Source organism: Protopterus annectens, chromosome 3.part1 (genome assembly GCF_019279795.1).
Source record: "Protopterus annectens isolate FY-2018-M chromosome 3.part1, PAN1.0, whole genome shotgun sequence".
NCBI lineage: Eukaryota > Metazoa > Chordata > Ceratodontiformes > Protopteridae > Protopterus > Protopterus annectens.
The window spans coordinates 211378317-211400955 of NC_056732.1; the positions used below are offsets into that span (position 1 = coordinate 211378317).

At 35.3% G+C, this 22639-nt stretch overlaps 1 protein-coding gene across 3 annotated transcripts in view; it reads right to left on the reverse strand.

Annotated features, from left to right (window-relative positions):
- The window catches only part of LOC122798067 (histone deacetylase 9-like), a 2531134-nt gene that overhangs the window by 232747 nt on the left and 2275748 nt on the right, over nucleotides 1–22639 (reverse strand). For all 3 annotated transcript variants that reach the window (XM_044066719.1, XM_044066720.1, XM_044066721.1), the window contains 2 exons: nucleotides 9690–9816; nucleotides 1765–1886 (listed from right to left, as the gene is read on the reverse strand). In XM_044066719.1, the coding sequence (XP_043922654.1) occupies nucleotides 1765–1886; nucleotides 9690–9816 (249 nt within the window). The remainder of the gene's footprint in view (nucleotides 1–1764; nucleotides 1887–9689; nucleotides 9817–22639) is intronic.

A 22639-nucleotide genomic window follows, 5' to 3' on the forward strand; every position in this document is an offset into this window, starting at 1 on the left:
TGTGTGTATAGCAAATTGCAGCCTTGTTTTGAAGTTGTCAAGTGAACAATTCTTAGTTCACTTCCCTTTTGTTTACTCTTCATCGTCAATGCCACACAGTCCCTCTCTTTCCTGAATGATAAAAAAAATATATTTTCTTTCTTGCAACATTCATAAATTACATTGCATAGCTGTATGGAGTATGTTTTGTTCTAGTTTTGGTTCTTTTGAGTTCATTAGTGTTCTCCTGTGTACACATGTGTGCATTTTCAGCCTCACTGTACAAATTTAAATGGATACAAACAAATAAATCTTAATATAAAGAAACATTGGGGGTTAAAAAGACTGCATACCACATTGGACAATAAAGTAAAATGGATGCCATTTATTCAAATGTGATCTTGCAACCTGTTAATTTTTCTTTTACTACTGAATTACTACAATATGTTGTAAGTGAGGATTTCTGTGTTCATTCCATATTTTCAGTGACTGACATCACAAATGGTTGCTATGTATATAATTTAAATGTTTTTAAACAGCTGAATTTAATTTCTCAGCAAAGAAACAAATTATATCTAAGGGTTAATTTCCAGCTTTCCAGTTTCAGCAACAAAAGATAGAAAGTGTAAAAATTAAATTTTTAGACTTAATTGCATGCTGAAACCTGAAATTATTATATTTTTTTCAAGTGATATGACTGTCTGATGTTGCAGCTTTCAAATTTGCACTCCTGTACAGTTTTTGTTGGAAAAAAAGTCACATTTTGCTGATTTTTTGATAAAATTAAACACACAGACTAATAGTAGGCTTTATTACAACTTTCATTTCTGTCATATTATTATGCTGAAATGTAGTGCAAACGCACACATTACATATATATATATATATTTATATGTTAATATGAGTGTCTGTAGGTTAGAGTTAGAGTAAGAACTAGGTAACAGGTTAGTATTAGTGTTCGTGTGTGTATGTGTATATGTGTGTGTGTGTGTGTGTGTGTGTGTGTGTGTGTGTGTGTGTGTGTGTGCATGTGTGAGTGTGTGTGTGTGTGTTATGTAAAGTATGTGCGTCTTTTTGTCTAGCGTAGTGGCACTGTTAAGGAAAGTGTTTTTTGGAAGATAAAATGCAGGGTTGGGGTTAGGGATAGGGTTAAGGTTAGCACATGAGTAAGGTGGTGCATATATGGTGGTATATACATATACAGAGCGAGAGAGAGAGAGATAGAGAGAGAGAGAGAAATACCTTTGCTCTTGATGATTGTCACTGTTGAAGTGACACCCTGACCCCATCTGCAAAAATGGCAAAAGGGGCTGAAGATGGATGGACGGATGCATGGATTGAGAGAGAGAGAGATTATATATGTGCACACAGACACACACGCGCGTATATCTATATATATATATATGTGTGTGTGTGTGTGTGTGTGTGTGTGTGTGTGTGTGTGTGTGTGTATACACAATACAGAAACATAGATGTGCTGCACAACCACACACACACACACGCATATCTATATATATATATATATATATATATATATATATATATATATATATACACACACGTATATATATATATACATATATATATATATATATATATATATATATATATATATATATATATGTGTGTGTGTATATACACAATACAGAAACATAGATGTGCTGCACAAACACACACACACACACACACACATGGGTGTACTAGACGAAAATAGTAAACCTACAAAATAATTATTTGTTTTGCAGCATAGACACATATAACTGCAAAGACGTTGAAGGAACTTACCTGTTTTGCGCAATGGAAAGTCATCTTTTGTATCCTGTGTCCCTTGTAAAGCATACTTATAAGATGGTGAGGTTTTACTCAGTGGTGGCGAAGTCTGGTCCAGTGAAGTGTGATGGGCAGCCCTGAAATAGAAGGAAAGATGTATATTAGCAGTGTAGCTCTGCTCAGTAAAGCAGGCAATACACCTTTAAAATGGTTATGGAAATTGCCAGGTTCACTTCCATATGATAATTTTCATCTGGTAATACCTTCTGTTCTCATTAGTGCAGGTAGCTTAGTAAAACCAGTCTTCAAATAAGCATGCATTTCAGTTTTTAGAAAACATGCCATCTACCTGCATTGTTACCCTGGTAATGATGGTTATTTGGATTCAATATAATTTTGGAGACTCACTTATCAATACTGTTAGCAAGAAAATCAGCTCAGTCAGCAAAAGTACAATTATTTTCTTTTTCAAATTAATTCAAGCTGGTTGATAGTTTCTGTAGCACCTAATTCTAAAGAATTGTGTCAGTTTCCCCATTTCACTTTTATTTATATCACTGAGTAGTTAAACTTCACTGTAAAGCTATCTGTCACCCATCCTCATAATAAGAATATGAGTTGCAGCTTATGTCCATATATGTTATATTCCACAAATAGTGCTTTTGTTGTCTGGTCACAAGAATGCACTTTAGATATTAAGAGTGTCTATGTGTAATATCCTTGACATCCTGATAAATTATCATTTTTTTGAGCATGTTATATGAACAGAGGCCTTGGTGGTATTTGTAGGATCCAAGTGTCAAAGTGTGAGGCATGGTTAAATGCAAACCACTGTAACTGGCAAAGCAGTGAAACCAGCATCTTACTTTGGAAAAGGTGACCTGTAGAGAATAAATCATACTCATATGTGCATGTCCATAAATGGCAAACAAAATGCCACTTTAAAGATTCTTTACAGAGAAAATAATCACATTTTGAATTGTGGCCACCTTCTCACACACTAACACTAACACTAACACTAATACTAGACACTAATACTAACACTAACACTAACACTAATACTAGACACTAACCACGGAATGGAATAAAGCTTTACAGGAAACTTCCATGATGTTTGTCAATATTCTTTCTTCCTATTATGAAAGAATGATAGATTCTAACTTATCTGAGTTTAAGCTTATTTGCGAAGAATGCATAAAATATGAGTCGTTATCAATATACGAAGGTCTAATCACTAAATTGTCCAAAGACTTGGCTAACTTTGAGAAACAAATAAAAGATAGAAAAATCAAAAAGTTTAATAGGGACATTGCTGATTATAACAAAGGGTGTCCTTTTGAAACCAAGAGATCTGTCCGATTTATGGACATAAGTCAACAGAAAACTAGGGGCAGAACCAGAAAGAGACCTAGGTCTATTCTGAAAAATAATGATAGATTTCTGACTAGTACATCGGGAGAAGAATCCTCCTACACTGATAGTGAAGGTGCTTTGCCCCAGGAGTCACCAGTGCGTAAGAAATCAAATTCAATTCTCCCTTTAGAATGGGAAAAAGGTGGCGGGGTGGCCACAAGCACAAATGTGGAAAGCGGAATAGATTCTGTTGAGGGCTTGATAACAGCACTGTTAAGATAACAGAGCAAGAATATCACAATGTGTTAAATTTGTCGGATGAAAATCTAACCACTGAACAAATTCATCTGCTCAATAAAGGCCTTGGTTTTGTACCAAGCTTTTTTAATAATGAATATAACATTGTGTCGGATGTTATTAATTTTGTTGAAATCTTAACCTAAAAATATTTTTTTCAGATGATACTGTAGTGAGTTCTCAAAGATCTACCGACTTTAAGTTTTTGAAATCACAATTCCAACCTCCCATAAATAAAAATGTTTTAATCTTTCAACAATCAGTATTAAGGGAGTTGCACTTTCCATATCTAGAGTCACATATTGAGGGAGATAATATCTCCCCATCGGAGAAAAAGGCCCTAGAGGAATTGTGTAATAATAAGAACATAGCAATATTACCGGCTGACAAAGGAGGGGCGGTTGTGGTTTTAAATATGAATTATTATATTCAGAAAGGCTTAGAACAGTTATCAGATGTTACATGCTATATGAAAATATCTATTGACCTGACTCTTAATTTTAAAAAAGAAATTGACACTTTTTTTAAAATTAGCAGAGGATGAAAGCATTATTACAGCTAGCACAGTGTGACATTTAATGGTACATGACCCTCAAAAACAAATCTTATATTTGCTTCCTAAAATTCATAAATCAGTATCCAAACCTCCAGGGAGAACAATAGTATCAGGCATAGGTTCCCTTACGGAACCTTTATCTATGTTTTTAACACAACACCTTAAGCCCTTGTTAACTAAGGTCAGAGCCAGGTTACAGGACACTACACAGTTCCTACAAATTATAAATGACACACAACTGGAACCACATTGGTTAATGTGCATGCTTGATGTGAGGTCTTTATATACCAGCATACCCCACTGGGCAGGTTTACAGGCCCTGGACTATTGGTTGGAATATACCCATTTATATTCACCAGGATTTAACACATTGCTTGTTTGTATGGCTGAACATGTGCTGAACAAGAATGTTTTCTATTTCCAAGGAGAATGTTATTGGCAACTTCAAGGTACAGCCATGGGGGCATCTTTTGCCCCCATCTATGCAGATCTATTTATGGCATACCTTGAAGAATGCATGATATACAACCCTATGCATAATATATACTTGGATGAAATGGATATCTGGTGTAGATACCTCGATGATTGTTGGATGTTGTGGCGTGCAGATTTAACATATTTGCAGGAATTTGTTGAATATTTAAATAGTAACATATGGGGCATTGTTTTCACTGTTACGTATGATGTTAACACTATTAATTTTCTTGATGTTACGGTGTATAGGAATAATGACCATACATTGAGTACCAAAATATATAGGAAATATCTGCAATACTATACCCTATTACATGCATCTAGTATGCATCCACGCCACACCGTCCGCAACATACCAAAATCACAATTTCTGAGAATAAAACGTATTTGTTCATCCAAGAATGATTTTGAATCAGCAAAGGAGGTCTTACAAAAGAGATTTTTGGATAGAGGTTATCATTATTTGGACATTTTATCAGCTAGTAGAATGTCAGATATCCAGGATAGAAGCCAACTATTAGAATACAAGAAGCATCATCAATCAGGGACTGAATCTACAGTCAGATTTGTTACTACTTATGGCAAAAAACATAATGTTATTAGAAACATTCGTGATTCGAATTGGAATATATTATTAGCTAATGATCATCTTAGAAACATCTTGGGCCCTAAATGTCAATTCTCTTATAGAAGGGGTAAAAATCTAAAAGCTATGTTCTCTTATTACAAGCACAAGGAAAGTGGTGGGGCTACCTATAAACAGTTGACAATATCTGGGGATACTCTTGTTGGTACATTTCCATGCGTCCATTGCACATCTTGTATCCAAGTGGCCAAACTTAAACAGTTTACCAGTATGAATACTAGCAGAGTTTATGACATTAGGGTGTTTGGTAACTGTAGTAGTACCTGGATTATTTACCTGGCAAAATGTCAATGTTCAGCTTTTTACATCGGACAGACATCACTCAGAATCAGGATGGGGGAACATAGAAGTGACATTAAAAACAAAAAGGAAACCAATGCCCTATCATATAGTTAAACATCAGAATGCTAAATTTATGTTTACAGTCATTGATAGAATAATGGGGGATCGAAATAATCAACAAGGGTGGCATACCATACTTAATAATAAAGAAAAATATTGGATTATCCATCTTGGTGCCCTATTTCCCCCAGGGCTGAATGATCATTTGTAGATTAAAATCTTATGTATGTATGTGGCATAATATTTGTATGACAACTATATACAACTAGTTATATTTGCTAGTTGTAAAACTCAATTTTGATTTTGAATGCATACCAATGGCTATAGAAATATGTAGTGGTTCATAATAAGGTATGGTTATGTTATGGCGAACCGAAAAAAAAATTTTCTTATGCCTAGGTATCTGTGCATCTATTATTAGTTATACAGTCTACTGGATATACATATGTATATTTATTATTATCATGGTTAGTGTTTGATATTGTGATACATATATCTATGTATATTATATATAGGAGTAATATTTAATTTTTATAGACTATATATGATGCTTTATTTATTAATTTTCTGATAATATTCTTATACAAATTATTGCGTTATTTGGTTGTTAACATTTAAACTAATTTGATGAATTTACTATTGTTATAACTATATGCATACATAACTTCATTTTTTTATTTATATATACTTGAGGTATTCTTATGAATATATATTTATGCTTAGATATTATGTATACATATATTATTTTCTGGTGTATATTGTTTGCATATATATAGGGCTTCATTACATACTAGTTTAGTTTTTGTTAGGTCTAAATGGTTATTACTTGCCATGTCTTTAATTTTCTAACCAGCTTGTGGTTGAATTATACCAAAATGCTATTGGTTGATGGTAATTATAAATTGTAAGGAATGTTCACAGATGTCTTTTTGCTTTTTCATTGAAGAAGGCTATATAGAGCCGAAACCGGTTTGAAGTTATAGGCTGTTTGGCATTTATATGCCGTTTTGACATCTTTTTATTTATTTAATAAAATACTTTATGCTGCATATGCTGGCCGTTGCCGTTGTTTTAAGTCTTAGTTTGGCCGGGCATACCTAACTTGCGAGGAGTTTGGTTGGTCTGCAGTTAAATCCAGCATTACCCACACCTAGAAGTGGGTTATTGCTATTATACAATGACATTATTTAAGAAAAAAAATAATTACTTTTCTTAAATAATGGCATTGTATAATGCCTCCTTGCTGCCCTTCCGCAGCTGTCTGGTATTCTGCGGCAGTTCTGATGTACTGCGCATGCGTATGCTTATGCAGTACATCAGAGCTGTGGGCGGAAGCAATGGAGAAAGCAAGATCTCCACTGCTTTTTACAAACTGACTTGCTATGTTAAAGGAGTTTAACATAGCGAGACAGCTTTAAAAAAAGCAATGGAGACTCTCCGTTACTTTTTTAAAGCTGTCTCACTATATTAAAGGAGTTTAACATAGCGAGACAGCTTTAAAAAAAGCAACAGAGATTCTCCGTTGCTTTTTTTAAAGCTGTCTCGCTATGTTAAACTCCTTTAACATAGTGAGACAGTGTGTAAAAAAAGACTTATACTAATGGAAAAAGTCCAGGCGACCGGACCTTTTCCCATTAGTATAAGTCTGATTTACAACATGCACGCAGACCAATCAGCGTGCACGTTTTGGAATATTAATGGGGGGGGGGGTAATTGTATAATTCCATTTAACTTTGCATCTACCACTAAAAACACATCAAATACCTTTTATAATTCCACATTTCCTGATCTGAATTGTCTTCTCGTGTCTCTGAAATCATTTAATTGAAGGATTTTGTTTGACTTTTATAAAATGCATTAAAGCATAGAAAGGTTCTATAACCCTCATGGCAATGCTTCTGTTCTTTTGATTTCAATTTAGTTTAAATTACAGATTTTGTGAACTATGATAGAAGAGATATCCTTAAATTCAAATTAGCATGGAGCTATCTGGAAAGCACTGTGCAGTGGTGTAATTGTAAAACGAAGAAATATGTCACGTTAAAAAACATGGTGAAGAGAAGAGTACTCTGAACAAGCAACACACTAAACTTACTTAATTACAACCGCGTACCTTTTCAGGGAAATAATTGGAGATTTACCTTTCTTGCTATTCTGTTTACAACACATACTTGTACTAATGGCTTTTTAGCAAATGAGCACATGATTAACTGTTTGGATTAGGAGGCCTTGTGAAAAGAGAGAGTAGAAACATTCCAGACGTTAGCAAAGTGGTTACAACTATGCATGATTCTTCAAACAAAACTGAGTGTGTGTTCATTTGTTAATTTTCAGTTGCATGTTGCATGACATTGTGCAAATGGCACACCAGTTAGTATTCCTGCATTACAGACCTTACTTCTTAGTTAGGTTGTCATCAGTGTAGAGTTTGTACACCCCCCCATATGTTGGAGATAGTTTTGCCAGGTGCTCAGGTTTCCTCCTATATCCATAAGAGGTGAACTGCTGGTCCTCTATACTCTATGTAGTTATATGTTTCATGTGCAAATATATATACATGTGTTCACTCAATGGATATGCACTCTGTTAAGGGTAAGTTTTTTCTGTGATTTGTGTCCATTGTGTTTTAGGATAAGTTACATCTCTGTTTTGACCCTGAGCTCAATTCAGCATGAAACCTAAGAATGTGTGAAAGAATAAATGAATATTACTGCTCTCAGAGATTTTGCAGCATAATGGAATTTGCTTTCAGTACATCATACATAAAATCCCATTGACAGGCAGCACGATGGCTTATGCAACTGGTTGTCACCCATGGAGTGACGGAAGTCCAGTCCATTGTCAAAGCCTGATAGTCAACAGGGACAAGGAAGAAAAAATAAAATAACGTTAAAACAATTTTTTAAGCAAGAAGCATGTTTATTAAGTTATCACGTATGACATAGGCAATCTTATATAAATGAAAACAAACCATACTGATACAATTTCAGTTGTAAAAATTATACATTACAAACTATGTTGATACAACTGTAGTTGCAAACATTATAAATCACTTATAATGTATCCAGTCATTGTCAATCAACCATTGCATAACTCATTCAGTTCCTGCCTTCTTTTAAACCTCATTCCACCTCTGCATGTGTTGTTCTCGCAGTTCTGATTTATGATTTTCACTACTGCTTTAGAGGACAATTTCATCTTTCATTCTTTGTTTGCCAGTGTAGCTTTAGCTATTGGTAGTTCTTTATTGCCAAGGTAACTATAAAAGGTAATAAAAAATTTAGTAATCTGAATGACTGAGCAGAAAAACTTTCCCACAGCAGCATCTGTATTTCATTTTTGGTGGTTTGTTCTATGACTATTATATAATACCCAAGTATGCTGTACAGAGTACCACTGTGAAATGGCAGTGAAAAACACGATTAGGAAATGTAGGGTAGGCCGAGTACAACACATATCTGAGAAAAGGGCAAAATGTTTAGCAGAAAAAGGAATATTCCCAGCTTAGGGAAAGGCCATTTTAATGAACTCCAGTTTCTAACCTTTAAAATTACTATATGCTTGCCAATGATTACATTTCCAACTGGAGAGCCAGTTAAGTTTTTATTTATTTTTCAGACTACCATACTGCATTTTTTGAAAATCATGTTGAACTGTTAGAATGTGTCATGGAAAACAAATGGTGTTCTGTTCCCTATATTTCATAATGGCAAAAAGTGTGTTTTGTCTACTGGAAGTAGTTTAACTGGGGACAACCCCACAGAGCATGGAGTCTGATATTCATGAGAATCTTACGAGGATACTAACAATGTGCCAAACATGGCAACATCAGCAGCATGTATTCTAGAACTTCCTAGCATCCCTTCCTTACCAGTATTATGAATGAAAGAATTCAGAAGAAAGAAATGATTGTTTTGCTCTTCTCCCAGGACAACAGTTCTACAGTCCTTTCTGTAAGGGCTGGAAATCATAACTTGAGAAATGGTGATTCCCAAAAGGCACTCCTAGAAATATTGTATTTGAACATCAGTTTTTAAAATGCACTATATACCAAGAACTGTCAAACCAGCAGCCACAATCTGAGTTTTGCATGATGACATTTTGTGCTCCTTCAGCTCCTTGAGCAAAAAGCATTAGTTTAATACTTAAGCGAAATGATCACCACTACTGAAATAAAGAGCTGAAAACAATATGGAAGACATGGCATTGAGAAAGCAAGCAGAAGATTACAAGCCTCAGAATAAATGCAAGGACTGAGTGCTTAATACATACATGTACCAGAGCTTGGGGTGGCGGCTCATGGAATGACTCCTTCCATTACTGCTGCAATCTTTTGTGGCTGATTTGTTTAGCAGGAACTCTTGGAGTTTTTGCTTTACTTCAGTGCTAGCTACTGCCCCTAAAAGCAAGACACAAGAAAACACAAAGAATGTCATTTGCAGCTTCTGGAAAGAATAACTAGGCACTATCTGTGGCTGTTGTGTGACATGGTAAAAGTATCAGTTAAATCAGTGCAGTATTGATAGTCAAGCCTGTCTGAGAACTACCTAAGCTTTTTCCATTGTTTGTCATATGTCAGTGCACAAATCTCTGAAGGCTTTTATTACAGTAACTTCTCAGCCATATTTTATAATGCACTCAACAAAATAAATTCAAACACATTTTGCTATGACTGGCTTTTAAGCAGAAAGCACATGCCAGCAAACTTACTGCTCACAATCCTTCTCTGGGGTCTTTTTTCCTCACCTACCACAAATGAATGTGACTGCCCCCTCTATAAGTGCTCATAAACTTGGAAATATGTATAGGTCAGTCATAAAAAGGATTTTAATTTCTACCTGCTCCTTTTTACTGATTCTTGCAGTTGAGCAAAGGTAGACAATATTTACAATCGGACTTTCTGGAAATCCCCTTATGGGACTCTGATGGGGCATTCTGACACATTGATACTTAATGTATGTTTAATGTTTTTTTTTGTTATTTCATGCACATCTCCTAAAGCAGAGATACTGCTCTGATCCTTTAAAGAAATAGTCCTGCAATATCCCAGAAAACTCCCCACATAATTTATTTTATTTGAAATCTTAATATGATTTCTGTAATTTAGCAACAGATTTGGTGACTAAGTAGACCCAAGACAGGCAAAGAGCCCCAAGAGTTAACTGAAACAGTTCAAACAAATTTAGCAGGAAATACAACATGAAGTTTCAAAATGCAAAAACACAAAATAAACTAAATGAAAAGCATGCTTTAGCAGCAGATCAAGATGTTTTATAGAGGTGTTGTAACAGCTGGCAAACCACTTACAGTAGTTAGCAGGATAAACATACATCTGTGAATGATGACAGAGGGCTCTACCTTACAGCAAAGGAAAACACAATGACAATACACCAAAGAATGTCAATATGTAAGTAGCCAGGACATCATGCGTAAACACTATAAAGTCAGTCACCATGCTAGCCTGTATATGGATAAGAAATGAATAATTTTATGTAGCAAAATTTGTAACTGTGACATTCCGACTGTGCATTTGTGAACATAATTTTGTGTGACAGAACAAGCCACGGGATCAGTGGCTTCTAATTCAAAATGACAAAAGAAAACCCAGAACAATTTGCTCAGCCAAAGATCCAGTTCCTGAACAAAACTTTCTTGTCTCTAAATGTCTATCATATGTAATGACAAATGCATGCCAGCAGGACAGATGTGACTCTGAGGCAGTGATTGTAAGGTTTCCTAACTGCATGACACCAAGTCCTTTGTTTACAGTGAACCTAAACAGTTTATCATTCATAATAATGGGAAGCAGAAAATGTAACAATGCAGCTGGCAAATGTTTATGTTCAAATTATTAAACCAAAAAAGCAGCAACCTCTTAGAAACAAAACACTACTAATCAAAAACACAAGCAGGTGACTTGTAACAAAGAAAACCAAGACTTCACTGGACCTGAAAGATAAAAATATTTAATAGGATAGAATACAAAAGATAAAAGAAAAACTCATGCTAAGCACATTCGTCTATACAAGACTGCATCACAGCATGTTCAAGTTATACAACACACTAGCCCATGCATTACCCTGTATCCCAAAGCAGACTGCTATCCATTTCCTTTTCAAATTTGTAGACAGAGGTGCCAACATATGCACACCAGCGAAATACATATTTTAAGTAATTCATTTTGACTGTTTTCCCTCCAGAATTGTTTTTTTTTTTTGGGGGGGGGGGGGTTGGGGTGGCAAAGGCAGTTCTCCTGTGAGGTAGGATTTTGTGGAACCAGTTGCAGTCTGATGTTGGACACATTCAGACTTGCTGCTTCACCTAATCCATCACTCCAGAATTATGATTGCTGACTTCAGCTGTGATGTCTGAGTTAAAAAAAAAATCACAACAGCTGTCAATAAACTCTTGTCCCTCAATGACAATGTTGTGACAGACACAGAGGTCCAAAAGCTGAGGTGCAGGAGAAAAGAAGCTGAGATGTGTCTGTCAAGTGTTGAATAAAGTGCAGGAGCAGATATTGCCCAAAATAACATCATGTAATCGTAATTAACTTAGGCCTAGCGTGAAACATTCCTGCTTTCTTTAAAAATCTACTATTTAGCACAATAGTTTGATAATATCTTTGGTGATAACTTATTTTCTTCACATAAAGCTAACAGTACAGATGTCATGATGATAAATATTAATTTTAAGAAATCCTTTATAACCCAATCTACATTATTTACTTCCACTCTGTCATACCCACAGAACCATAGAGGTTTTATGTATATCTAGACTGGCAGAGTTGCACCTGTGTATTACTCAGATGGCAACATGTCATTTTTAACTGTGTGCTCTCCCATCCTTTCTTTAATATTCATTTGTGGTTCTGTGTGCAGATTTACAGTATGTACTGAGATACAGCTACCATCAGTCCTTTCTAATGTAAGGTTTAAACTAGATGGATGCAGCTCATATAAACGTATGCTGCCAACCTGATAATATGCTAAGTTATCGCTGTGTTGCCAGGATGTGTTTGTCCTTTTGCAGAAATTCTTCAGAAATTTAATGTCTGCAGCTCACAAAATAAAGAACATGAATGGTGCACACATCATATAACTTAGCAAACATTGGCTAAAAAAGCATGTTCAGCTAAGTATGAGTTCATTACCTATGAACAATTAGAACCCAGACACATTATATCTATACAGACAATCACTATGAGGTACTGAATGAGGCCAGTTCCTAATTAGGCATCATGGGATGTGACAGATAATCTTTTCTTTAAATGCACAGGATACCACATTTCTCATTTATTCAGAGGAGCTGACAAAGGGGCTCATGCTGAAGAGCCACTGGGCAGACATTCTTAAAATGGAAAAGTAGGCACCTGCATGCAGGCTTGATTACATTTTAAAATGTTAAATGGAATGTATGGACTACAGGGACTTAAAAGAATTAGCAGAGGGCTACAGAACTTTCTAATGGGAAGCTGGGTACCTTTGGGGAAAAAGTACTGCTATTATGGTGGTGATAATGGGGCTGGACATGTTCACTGATCACTCTGCTCTCTCTGCCAAAAATGCTGGTATAGGAGGGTACTGAATAAAAATGTAAAGAGGATGTAGTCAAGCATTTTCTGATTGTAACACGAGGTGTACACACTCCTAATTATCATATCCAGACTCATACACTGCTGTTCTCATTAGTTTAATCTTCAATAGAAGGGCTACTTAGGACATACTGGCCTATAGCTAGATCATGCATGCGACTGGTGATATCAGCTTGCTAGCCAGGGGTGTCTTTATGCTTTAAACACAGCAGCAGACTTCATATCTCAGTAAATGTTTTTCATTCCACATTCTTGGAAACTCTGTCAAGAAACTGAATGGAAATATCTATCACTCAGTCTACCTACCTATCTATCTATCTATCTATCTATCTATCTATCTATCTATCTATCTATCTATTTTTAAATAACTGGTTAGTTTTATATGTTTTTATATCAAACAATGGCCCTGTGGGGACTACCACAATAATGGAGTAATTCTGTGTTTTCAGGCTTTCTTTTTTCTACAATGTACTTTTGGACCCATAACATAACATTAAGCATCCAGGTGATTGTTTTCTTCATTTAATTTCAAAGGCAGAACTGTGAAAAAGGCTTTTAAAGAATGTCTATAAAAACAATGTCAGAGTTTGGTTTCCATTAGTCACTACAGTTCAAAATGCTGCAATGCCTTTCATGGTATGGTTAAACCTTCTGGGAGGAAAATCAATATGGTCTATTGCAAATCTTAGCTTACCATACCCAAGAGTAAGCATCTGAAGTATAACATATCTGAATGCTGTGGCTAGCCTACTTTGTCATATTTGCCCATCTGTTCATTTGACTAACATTTCATGGTACAAACCCAGGTTTTACTAACTTTTCTTGCATATACTTTGGAAAAATCAACCAGATATGTCATGCAACCAGAGAACAGTTGTGACACAAAATAAACAAATAATTCACAAGCAAAAAAATAAAGGGATGTGGACTTTCAGTTGTTGTAGCTTGCTGTGCCAAAAAGATGCATTAGTAGTCATTGTTTAACTTAATAAGACTTTTATTACAGGTGGCAAAATCACTTCTTAATGAAAAAGGGGCAAGAAAGTAAATTAATTCTTTACTAGTTTAAAAGTTAAAACAATTAATGTTGTGAATAACCAGACGATTAATGTTGTACTATAATGCAGAACTCATTTTAACTTCTTTGTTTGATATTACTTTTCATCCTATTTAAAAAGACTGCGGTTCAGGCTTTGTTTTCCTTACCTGAATGATCATTCTATAAGCTTAAAGCACAAGAACTTACAAGAATGTCAAAGGCAAGATAATATGAAGGACTTTTTTTAGGAGAGATATCAAGCTAATTATTCATCAACCCAAATGTTTTACTTCAGGTTACATGAAAAGAATAACAGAGAAGGAATTAGCAAGGATAATCCATCAACATTTAATTAACAAAATTTCAAAAAAGGCTATAATTACAGAATTATTGTAGGCTGCTAATAACTGTGTACATTTTAGTAACACAACGAATGAACATATATTGATTATATATCACTGTGCTACAAAATGACATAAGCATAATGCAATCAGAATTAAATACAATACTATGCAGTTCTATATTACTGTATAAAACAACACATAAACAATACTCATACATGTTACTTAATCTAATAATGTAAAATACAATACATTAAAATTTGTACTGTGAAGAATTCAACTTTAAGAGAAAATGCACAGGATTGTAAAAGATCAATATTTAAAAATGCCACTGTAAGAGAACAGTTTTAAGTAAAATTTTAAAAAGATTGATGGCAAACTCCTCAACCATAAACAAAAAATGAAAAAAGGGTCTATACTGAACACACTACATTGATTTCACAGAAATGTTGTAAACGCATTGAAAAAACAAAAACAAAAAAGTTGCATCCCCAACATCCTCTACAAATTAAATATACAAATTCTGAGATTGGACAATAGTGGATAACAAGGAAAAACTCTTTACTTCACAGTTAGTGATCTCAAACAGTCAGCAATGCACCGGTATCCAAATCTCACACACACACACACACACACACACACACACACACACACACACACACACACACACACACATACACACACACACACACACACACACACACACACACACACAAAACCACGTACAATCAGAGGCACACGTGCATTCAAACATCTGCACATACTCATGTATATGCACATACTGACACATATTCAAACAAACACACAGAAATGATACATTTTGATTTGATTCTACACATATCACACAAGTAAGGTCAATGTAATGGAGAATCAAGTGAAAATCAACTATATGAAATATGAAGAAAAATATATGTACATTCAAACTATTTGAGAGTACTGTTTTACATCAGCATGTTGCCATTTCAGAGATAATCATACAACCAGAAATTAAATGGGAATATATAGTGTTCACCACTAATTCAGGTAATCCTTCATTTCATTAGTCCTATACTTTCATTAACTTAGAACTATTTTAATTACTTGTATTTATCTGTTGTGAATCAAATGCTAAGTTATGAAATACCAACAATTAGATATGTTTAGAAACACAGACATAATATGATTAATTTATGAAGTTTACATCTAACAGATATGCAATAAATTAACACCATTACCTGTTTGGAGCCAGTAGCTTTTTCCCCTTGGATTTATTTCATGTTACATTCCCAATCTTTTAAACAGGGTTTAGTTAATTGTCAATTTCACACGTCATTGATCATCTCATGTTATATAAACAAAAGATTGTTATTTTGCTTCACAGATATAAAAGTCTTTCGACTTTTCCCGGTTAGGGGTCGCCACACTGGAACTTCCATCCGCTAAGGACTGGCAGTGGATTTTTATGGTGCCCAGTTGCCAGCCCAGCATCCAACCTTCAAAGAAGGCACACCCATTCACGCTTGCACCTACCTGCATATCTTTAACATCACTTGACTGGGGGGAGGACATGCAGACTCCACACAGAAGATGCTCCAGCTAAGAATCGAACGGGAGAACCTGTTGCTGTGAGGTGACAACGCTAACTGCTGTACGACCAGAGCAATATGTATCACATAAAACATTTAAGAACATTTATTTCAAGGATATAATTTGAATTAGCTAGTTTGAGGAAATCCTTTAAAGTATACATAGATGGGCAAATAATCAAATTATTATATCATTTTAAAATCTAACATACTCAAGAAGAAGTCACAGAAAAGTTCTAACTCCTGCTTTTTAATATATTCAAAGCTTCATTCTAGAGATTGGAAATATACTCTCATTAAAGTAAATGTTTTATTTAACAATTTCACAAATGAACTTTGCACCACCACCGACATGCCCACTGCGTAATGTATCATATGATTCAAGATTTATCTGAATTGCCCATTCACTAACTAAGTTTCAACAGATCACCCAATACCCTTTTATTGCCATTGAGTCTTGACTTAAAACTCTCAGTTACTTGTCAACCACAATAAAACCAAGTCAGGGGAGAGAAACTGATTGAAGTAAGGAAGTCATTGAAGAACGGAGTGTGAGGAGATGTGAGGTATGAATAAGTACTTGTTCATATTTAGACATATAGTTTATCCTGGGGTTAAGCAGAACAGAGTCAGATTTTTGGTTAGGAAGGCTTTCAGAATGCTTTTGCAGGACTGGAGGGGAGAAGTACTGGCCTGAAGGATACAGGCAAGGAGTTCCAGACCTTAGCAACATAAGTAGAGACCATACTTACAGGATTTGATAGTGGATAGAGATGATGTTTTGGTCAATAGATTGTAATGGCCAACTAGGAACATAGTTGTGTAAAATGGTATTTAGTGATGGACAAGCAGATGGATGCTGGATAATTTTATAGGTGCTAAGAAGCTGTGCATATGTTAGTTGAAGAGGTGATTCTAATTTAGGCTTTTTAATGCTATACAGTGGTGGGTTGTGAAAGGGATATTTGCTGCAATTTTAGCCACCTTATTGCATTGTTCAAGTTTTGATTTTTATAATGCCTGGAGGTTAGTAAGGATGAAAGGCCCAAAAAGTAGTGAAAGGAGGAGGTAAGTAGTGGCAAGTGTAATTTAGTTGTGTTGGTGAGAAGGTTTTTGGCTCTGTAATGCATCTCTAATTTTTGGTGAGGTGTTTCTTTTATGCAATTTTGCATATGAAAGTCAAATTTAAGGTTATCCACTGCCATCCATAATAATTTGCTATGAGAAGTTACTTCAATGGTTGTATGATTAAGAAAGAAGTTTTAAAATCTTTTTGCATGCGAGTAGGATTTGGGAAAAAAGAAGTAGTTTGTTTCTTTCTTGTGAGTTAGAAAGCCATGTTTCAGTGGCTCATCAAGATTCCTACATAACTGAATGAAGATATGTCAGTTTGTCAGATGTACATATGAGTGTGGTGTCATCCGTGTATTATATTAGGGAGGCCTGCTTTGAGGATGTGTGGAGAGTGTTGGTGGGAATGCTAAAGAATGGTAAAGAGGTGGCGACCAAGGATAGAGCCTTGTGGTGCACCAGTGGTGACTGGGAGGTATGGAGAGATGGTGGAGTACCATTTTAGTGACTCCAGTACTAATTTGATAGGCAGCTTTTGAACCACAGAAGTGTTGGCTGAGATAGACCTAATGAAGACATTTGAAGTAGAAGTTTGCTGTGCCAAATTGTGTTGATGGCTTTAAACAAGTCTAGAAATAAGGAGGACACTAGTTTGCTATTATATCTAGCTTTACTGACAGTATCTATAAAGGCTAAGGTACAGTGTTTGTGCTATGAAAAGGACTGAAGGTGTTTTGTGTGGAGAATAGGAGTTCTTCCTACAAGAATTTTTTCAACTACTTTGGAGAAAGGGGATAAGAATCTAATTCACACTTTCAATATTAACTATAACTCCTACAGTTTTTCAACAAAACAGATTTCAACCTTTTAGCACACATGAATGAGGTGGTACAGGTGAGTGAAGTCCACTGCACCTTATTCATGTGGGCTAACCCCAGCCTTAGCACTGCTCTGATTTTGTGATTGGGTTTACTGATATAGGGCTTCAAAAGAATGACTCCATGTTACAGGATTCTCTCCTTAGTAGTATTTCAGCTTGTTTTTTTCATTTTGCATTCTTTCCTTTTTAAGTCTCATATGGGTTTATATATATATATATATATATATATATATATATATATATATATATCTTATATATCTACTTCAGATGATTGAAGTTTCAAAACTTTGAACACCATATGGCTGAGGACCAGATGATCAAAGTTTTGAAAGCATGAATATCAAATTAAAAAAAAAAAAAAAAGTTTTCTTTTAAGTTTTTGCAGAGGTGCAAGCCCAACTGCTCCCCCCACACCCCTGCTAATTAAATACACCAATTCTGAGATCACACTACAGCGAGGAACATGGTAAATTTCCCGTTCAGTGCTGTACAGTGATCTCCATTCAGAACGTTCCGAGTTTCAAAACTTCGATTATATGGTCCTCGGCTATATGATATTCAATGATGTTCGAAGTTTTGAAACTTCAGTCATTTGAACAAGATATATATACATATATATATATATATATATATATATATATATATATATATATATATATATATATATATATCAGTCTATATTATGAAAGTGAAAAACCCTATGCACGAATACCAAAACATCGACTCCTATACTGCGAACTGCGAAAATCCCGAATGCACTAAACAGCGAAAAAAAAAAAATAATAATCCACATACATACATTTAACAAAACCCTATCTCAAACACTACTAAACCCCACATACAATACTATCTATGCACTATCCTTAACTCCTCCCTAACCCTAAGTTCCGTAACTACCGCACACTTCCCCTACGAAAATATACACAAACAAAATAAATAACCTACATACATACATTTAACAAAACCCTAACTCTAACCCTACACTAAATCTAACATACATTATTTATCTAAGCACTTACCTTAACCCGGACCCTATCCTAAACTCTGTAACTATCCAACACTTACCTTATGCAGCTAATCCACAGACGGGCCAACCATGGAAATTCGATATTTCCATTTTCGTGGTTTTTGACGTTCGATCTAAGTCCACTTCACACTATATGATTCGACGTTTACATATTCGCGTAAACGTCTTTTCACTTTCCTAATATAGACCCTATATATATATATATATATATATATATATATATATATATATATATATATATATATATATATATATGTTGTTGTCTTTCTTCTTCTTTCAGCTTTTCCCGGTTAAAGCTCGCCACAGCGGAACTCCAGTCCGCTAATGATTGGCAGTAGATTTTTACGGATGCAGAGGTGCCAGCCCGACGCCCAACCATCAACGAAGGCATGACCATTCACGCACATCTTTCGAATGTCACCCAACCGCAGGGAGAACATGCAGACTCCACACAGAAGGCACTCCAGCCGAGAATCGAATGGGAAAAACTCTTGCTGTGAGGCGACAACGCTATCGCTGCACCACTGTGGCATATATATGTATATATATATATATATATATATACATATATATATATATATATATATATATATATATATGTATATATTTATTATATATATATATATATATATATATATATATATATATATTTATATATATATATATATATATATATATATATATATATATATATATATATATATATATATATATATATATATATATAGATATATATATATAGATATATATAAAATAAATATATACATATATATATATAGAGAGAGAGAGATATTCATTTTTGATTTATCGATGATGAAACTTTTGTCAAAAGCAATTCCAATTTGGGGGGGGGGGCAGGGAAAACTCCTTAACTACTCAGCAAAGGAAAGTAATACAAAAAAGGAATTTTTTTTATATTATGAATAAAAACATAGTTCTGCACCCTTAAATTTAATAATCCAGAGGTCATACAAGAGTAGGAGTAAGAAGGAACACCTGAACGCCCATTCTGTAATCTTGCTCTTTCACAAGGACAGAATTTGATAAAACAAGAAGCTAGTGGAACATAACCACATATTTGCCAAATCTAATTTTAAAACAGCCCCAAGCAAAATATTGCATGATTCCCATATACCCATTATGTATGTGCATCTCTCCATCTATGTATATAGATACACACACATGCACACACACACACACACACACACACACACACACACACACACACACACACACACACACACACATGCTTGCATGCACACCATTACATCTATCCACTTGCTTAGCTCTTACTCTAATCCCAGTCCACAAATACAGACACACACTTTCCTTCTCCTAATGCCAAAACTTGAAAAATATCTGAACATTTTGGCATTAACATCTGGCTATCTCAAAACATACATTTATCCCCTTACCTAAGTCTTTTTCTAACCATAATCTACTTACACTAGCACATGCATTCCAATCTCCAGCATGTAAACAACTTCAAAATATCCATAGGTTCATAGGTTCATAGGTAGGTACTAGGCTATCGGCCCAAGGGCCTATGTAAGCCTAGCCAGCAAGGTTCCATAGCTTACACCACCCAAGAAAGTTATTTTCCTGTGCCACTCTCCAGCAGAGACACAGAAGAGTTCCCTGGGGTGTATTTCCTATTTCCCGTCCACTCATCAAACTTTTTTCTTGAAGAGTGCTAATGAAGAACTTTGCTTGACACAGATGGGTAGCTTGTTCCAGAGTATAGGAAGTCTCTGGGACAGGAATCTATCCCTCCAGCATGTCCTGTTTATTGTGGTGACAAGGTTTAGGTCCCTAGAGCATGTAGCTCGGAGGGATTGCGATTTCTTTGGGTGTAGCATGTCCAACAGCTCTGGGTTTGACATAGCTTTATATGTTAGGCAGAGATCACCTCGGAGTATGCGATATGCTATGGAGTAAAGCTGGAGTTTTTTGAGGCGGTCAGTGTAGGGCATTTGTTTGAGGCCAATAATCCTTTTTGTGAGGTACTTCTGTGGCCTTTCCAGCTGCTGCAGATGTATTGTGAGGTACATTACAAAAGGGGTGTTGTACTCTATAATGGGTCTAATGAGTGACGAGTAGAGGGGAACAATGACCTCTTTTTTCCTGGATGAGAACCCTTTTATGATGTCGATGATGTTCCTTCTTTAGACATCACCATGCTAAACCAAACCTGCATTCCATAATACTTACGTTCTGTGGATAAAATAAACATTCGGCAGAATGAAGGAGAGGGTTAAGGTTGTGAGTGATAATTCCTGTAGTACAGGGTTTGATTCCCTCTGCCTTTATTTGCCGATAGTGTGACCTTGAATACATTGCTTAACCAGACATTACTCTTGGGATGCCTCTGTAAAGAGGCTGTGTGTCCAATGGGCCTACCAGATTAACAAATTGATATTATTATTAATTACCCATATATACAAAAACATCTAAGGATGCATACATGCTTTTTTAGCTGTGTCTCTCTGCATTTATTAACCAGCAACATCAATCTTCCTGTCTATCTATCTATCTATCTATCTATCTATCTATCTATAGATAACTAATAATATCTGACAGGCTAAGTAAAACTCCAGATCATGATAACAGGATAATTACATAGAATAATAAGATTAAAGTACTATGGAACAAAATGTAGTGACAGGTAATACAATGCAATAAGATATACAGGAGTCCTAATAATACACAGTGGGTAAAAGTACTGCAACTGGGATAACAGTATGTTCAGGATAAATGTAGAGTAAGCACTAGGAAGGCCACACATCAGTATACAATGAACTGTAAGTGCATGTTTTCATTGAAAGTATTACATAAAAACACAGGAGAGAAGTAACCAGCCTTTAATGAGCAGTCATGCAGGACAGGGAATGCCACCAAAGTAGCAGCAGTTCCATTTACAGATAACAAAAAGACTGTTACATAGTTTGGGGACATATGCCAAAAGAGTAGAAGCAACATGCTGATTATGAGGTAAAGACTTTTAAGTTAAATAAAGGGACTTTAAGGTTTGGAGTTTGTCTGGAGGGTATATTAAAGATCATTTGCGATTCTAGGATATTGTCTAATTTCTAGTCTTTTCCTCAGTCTATATGAGGAACACAGCGGTAGATATTCTACCATAGTTGTCTAAAAAACAGCCACTTTTACTGTAAGATGGTTGAAGGTGCTAGACTCTACAGAGTTTAACCTAGCAAGAATGCACACAGCATTGGAAAAGACAAGATATCAGAAATGCTTTGATAAATGCAACATGATGATATGTTATAAAATGTCCAACATGATAAAAGAGACCAAGCCACGGGTGGGTTCATCGGACTACTTACTTGACAAATCAGTCATATCTCAGTTCTGAATTCAAAATTTCTCTCAGTAAGTTTAAAGAATGACAAATGAAGTAGAAAATTATCTTGGGATAAAATCTGCAGCTCAGGTAAATATGTGCGCGAGTTGGCTAGGATCTCAGCCCTCCAGAAAAAAATAACTTCAATGTTGAAGTGTTAAGACAGAGGCCAGATTTTGACAGCCAGTTTTGCTTTCGTATAAACTGAGCTGAAGATGTGATGACATTTTTTGGATGTCAGAGGTAGTAAATGCTAGCAAAGAATCATGCGCACACTGTCTTAACTTAGCGAGACCCCAACATCAGCTGTACTGCTGAAACAAATGGTGAAAAGAAGATGACAA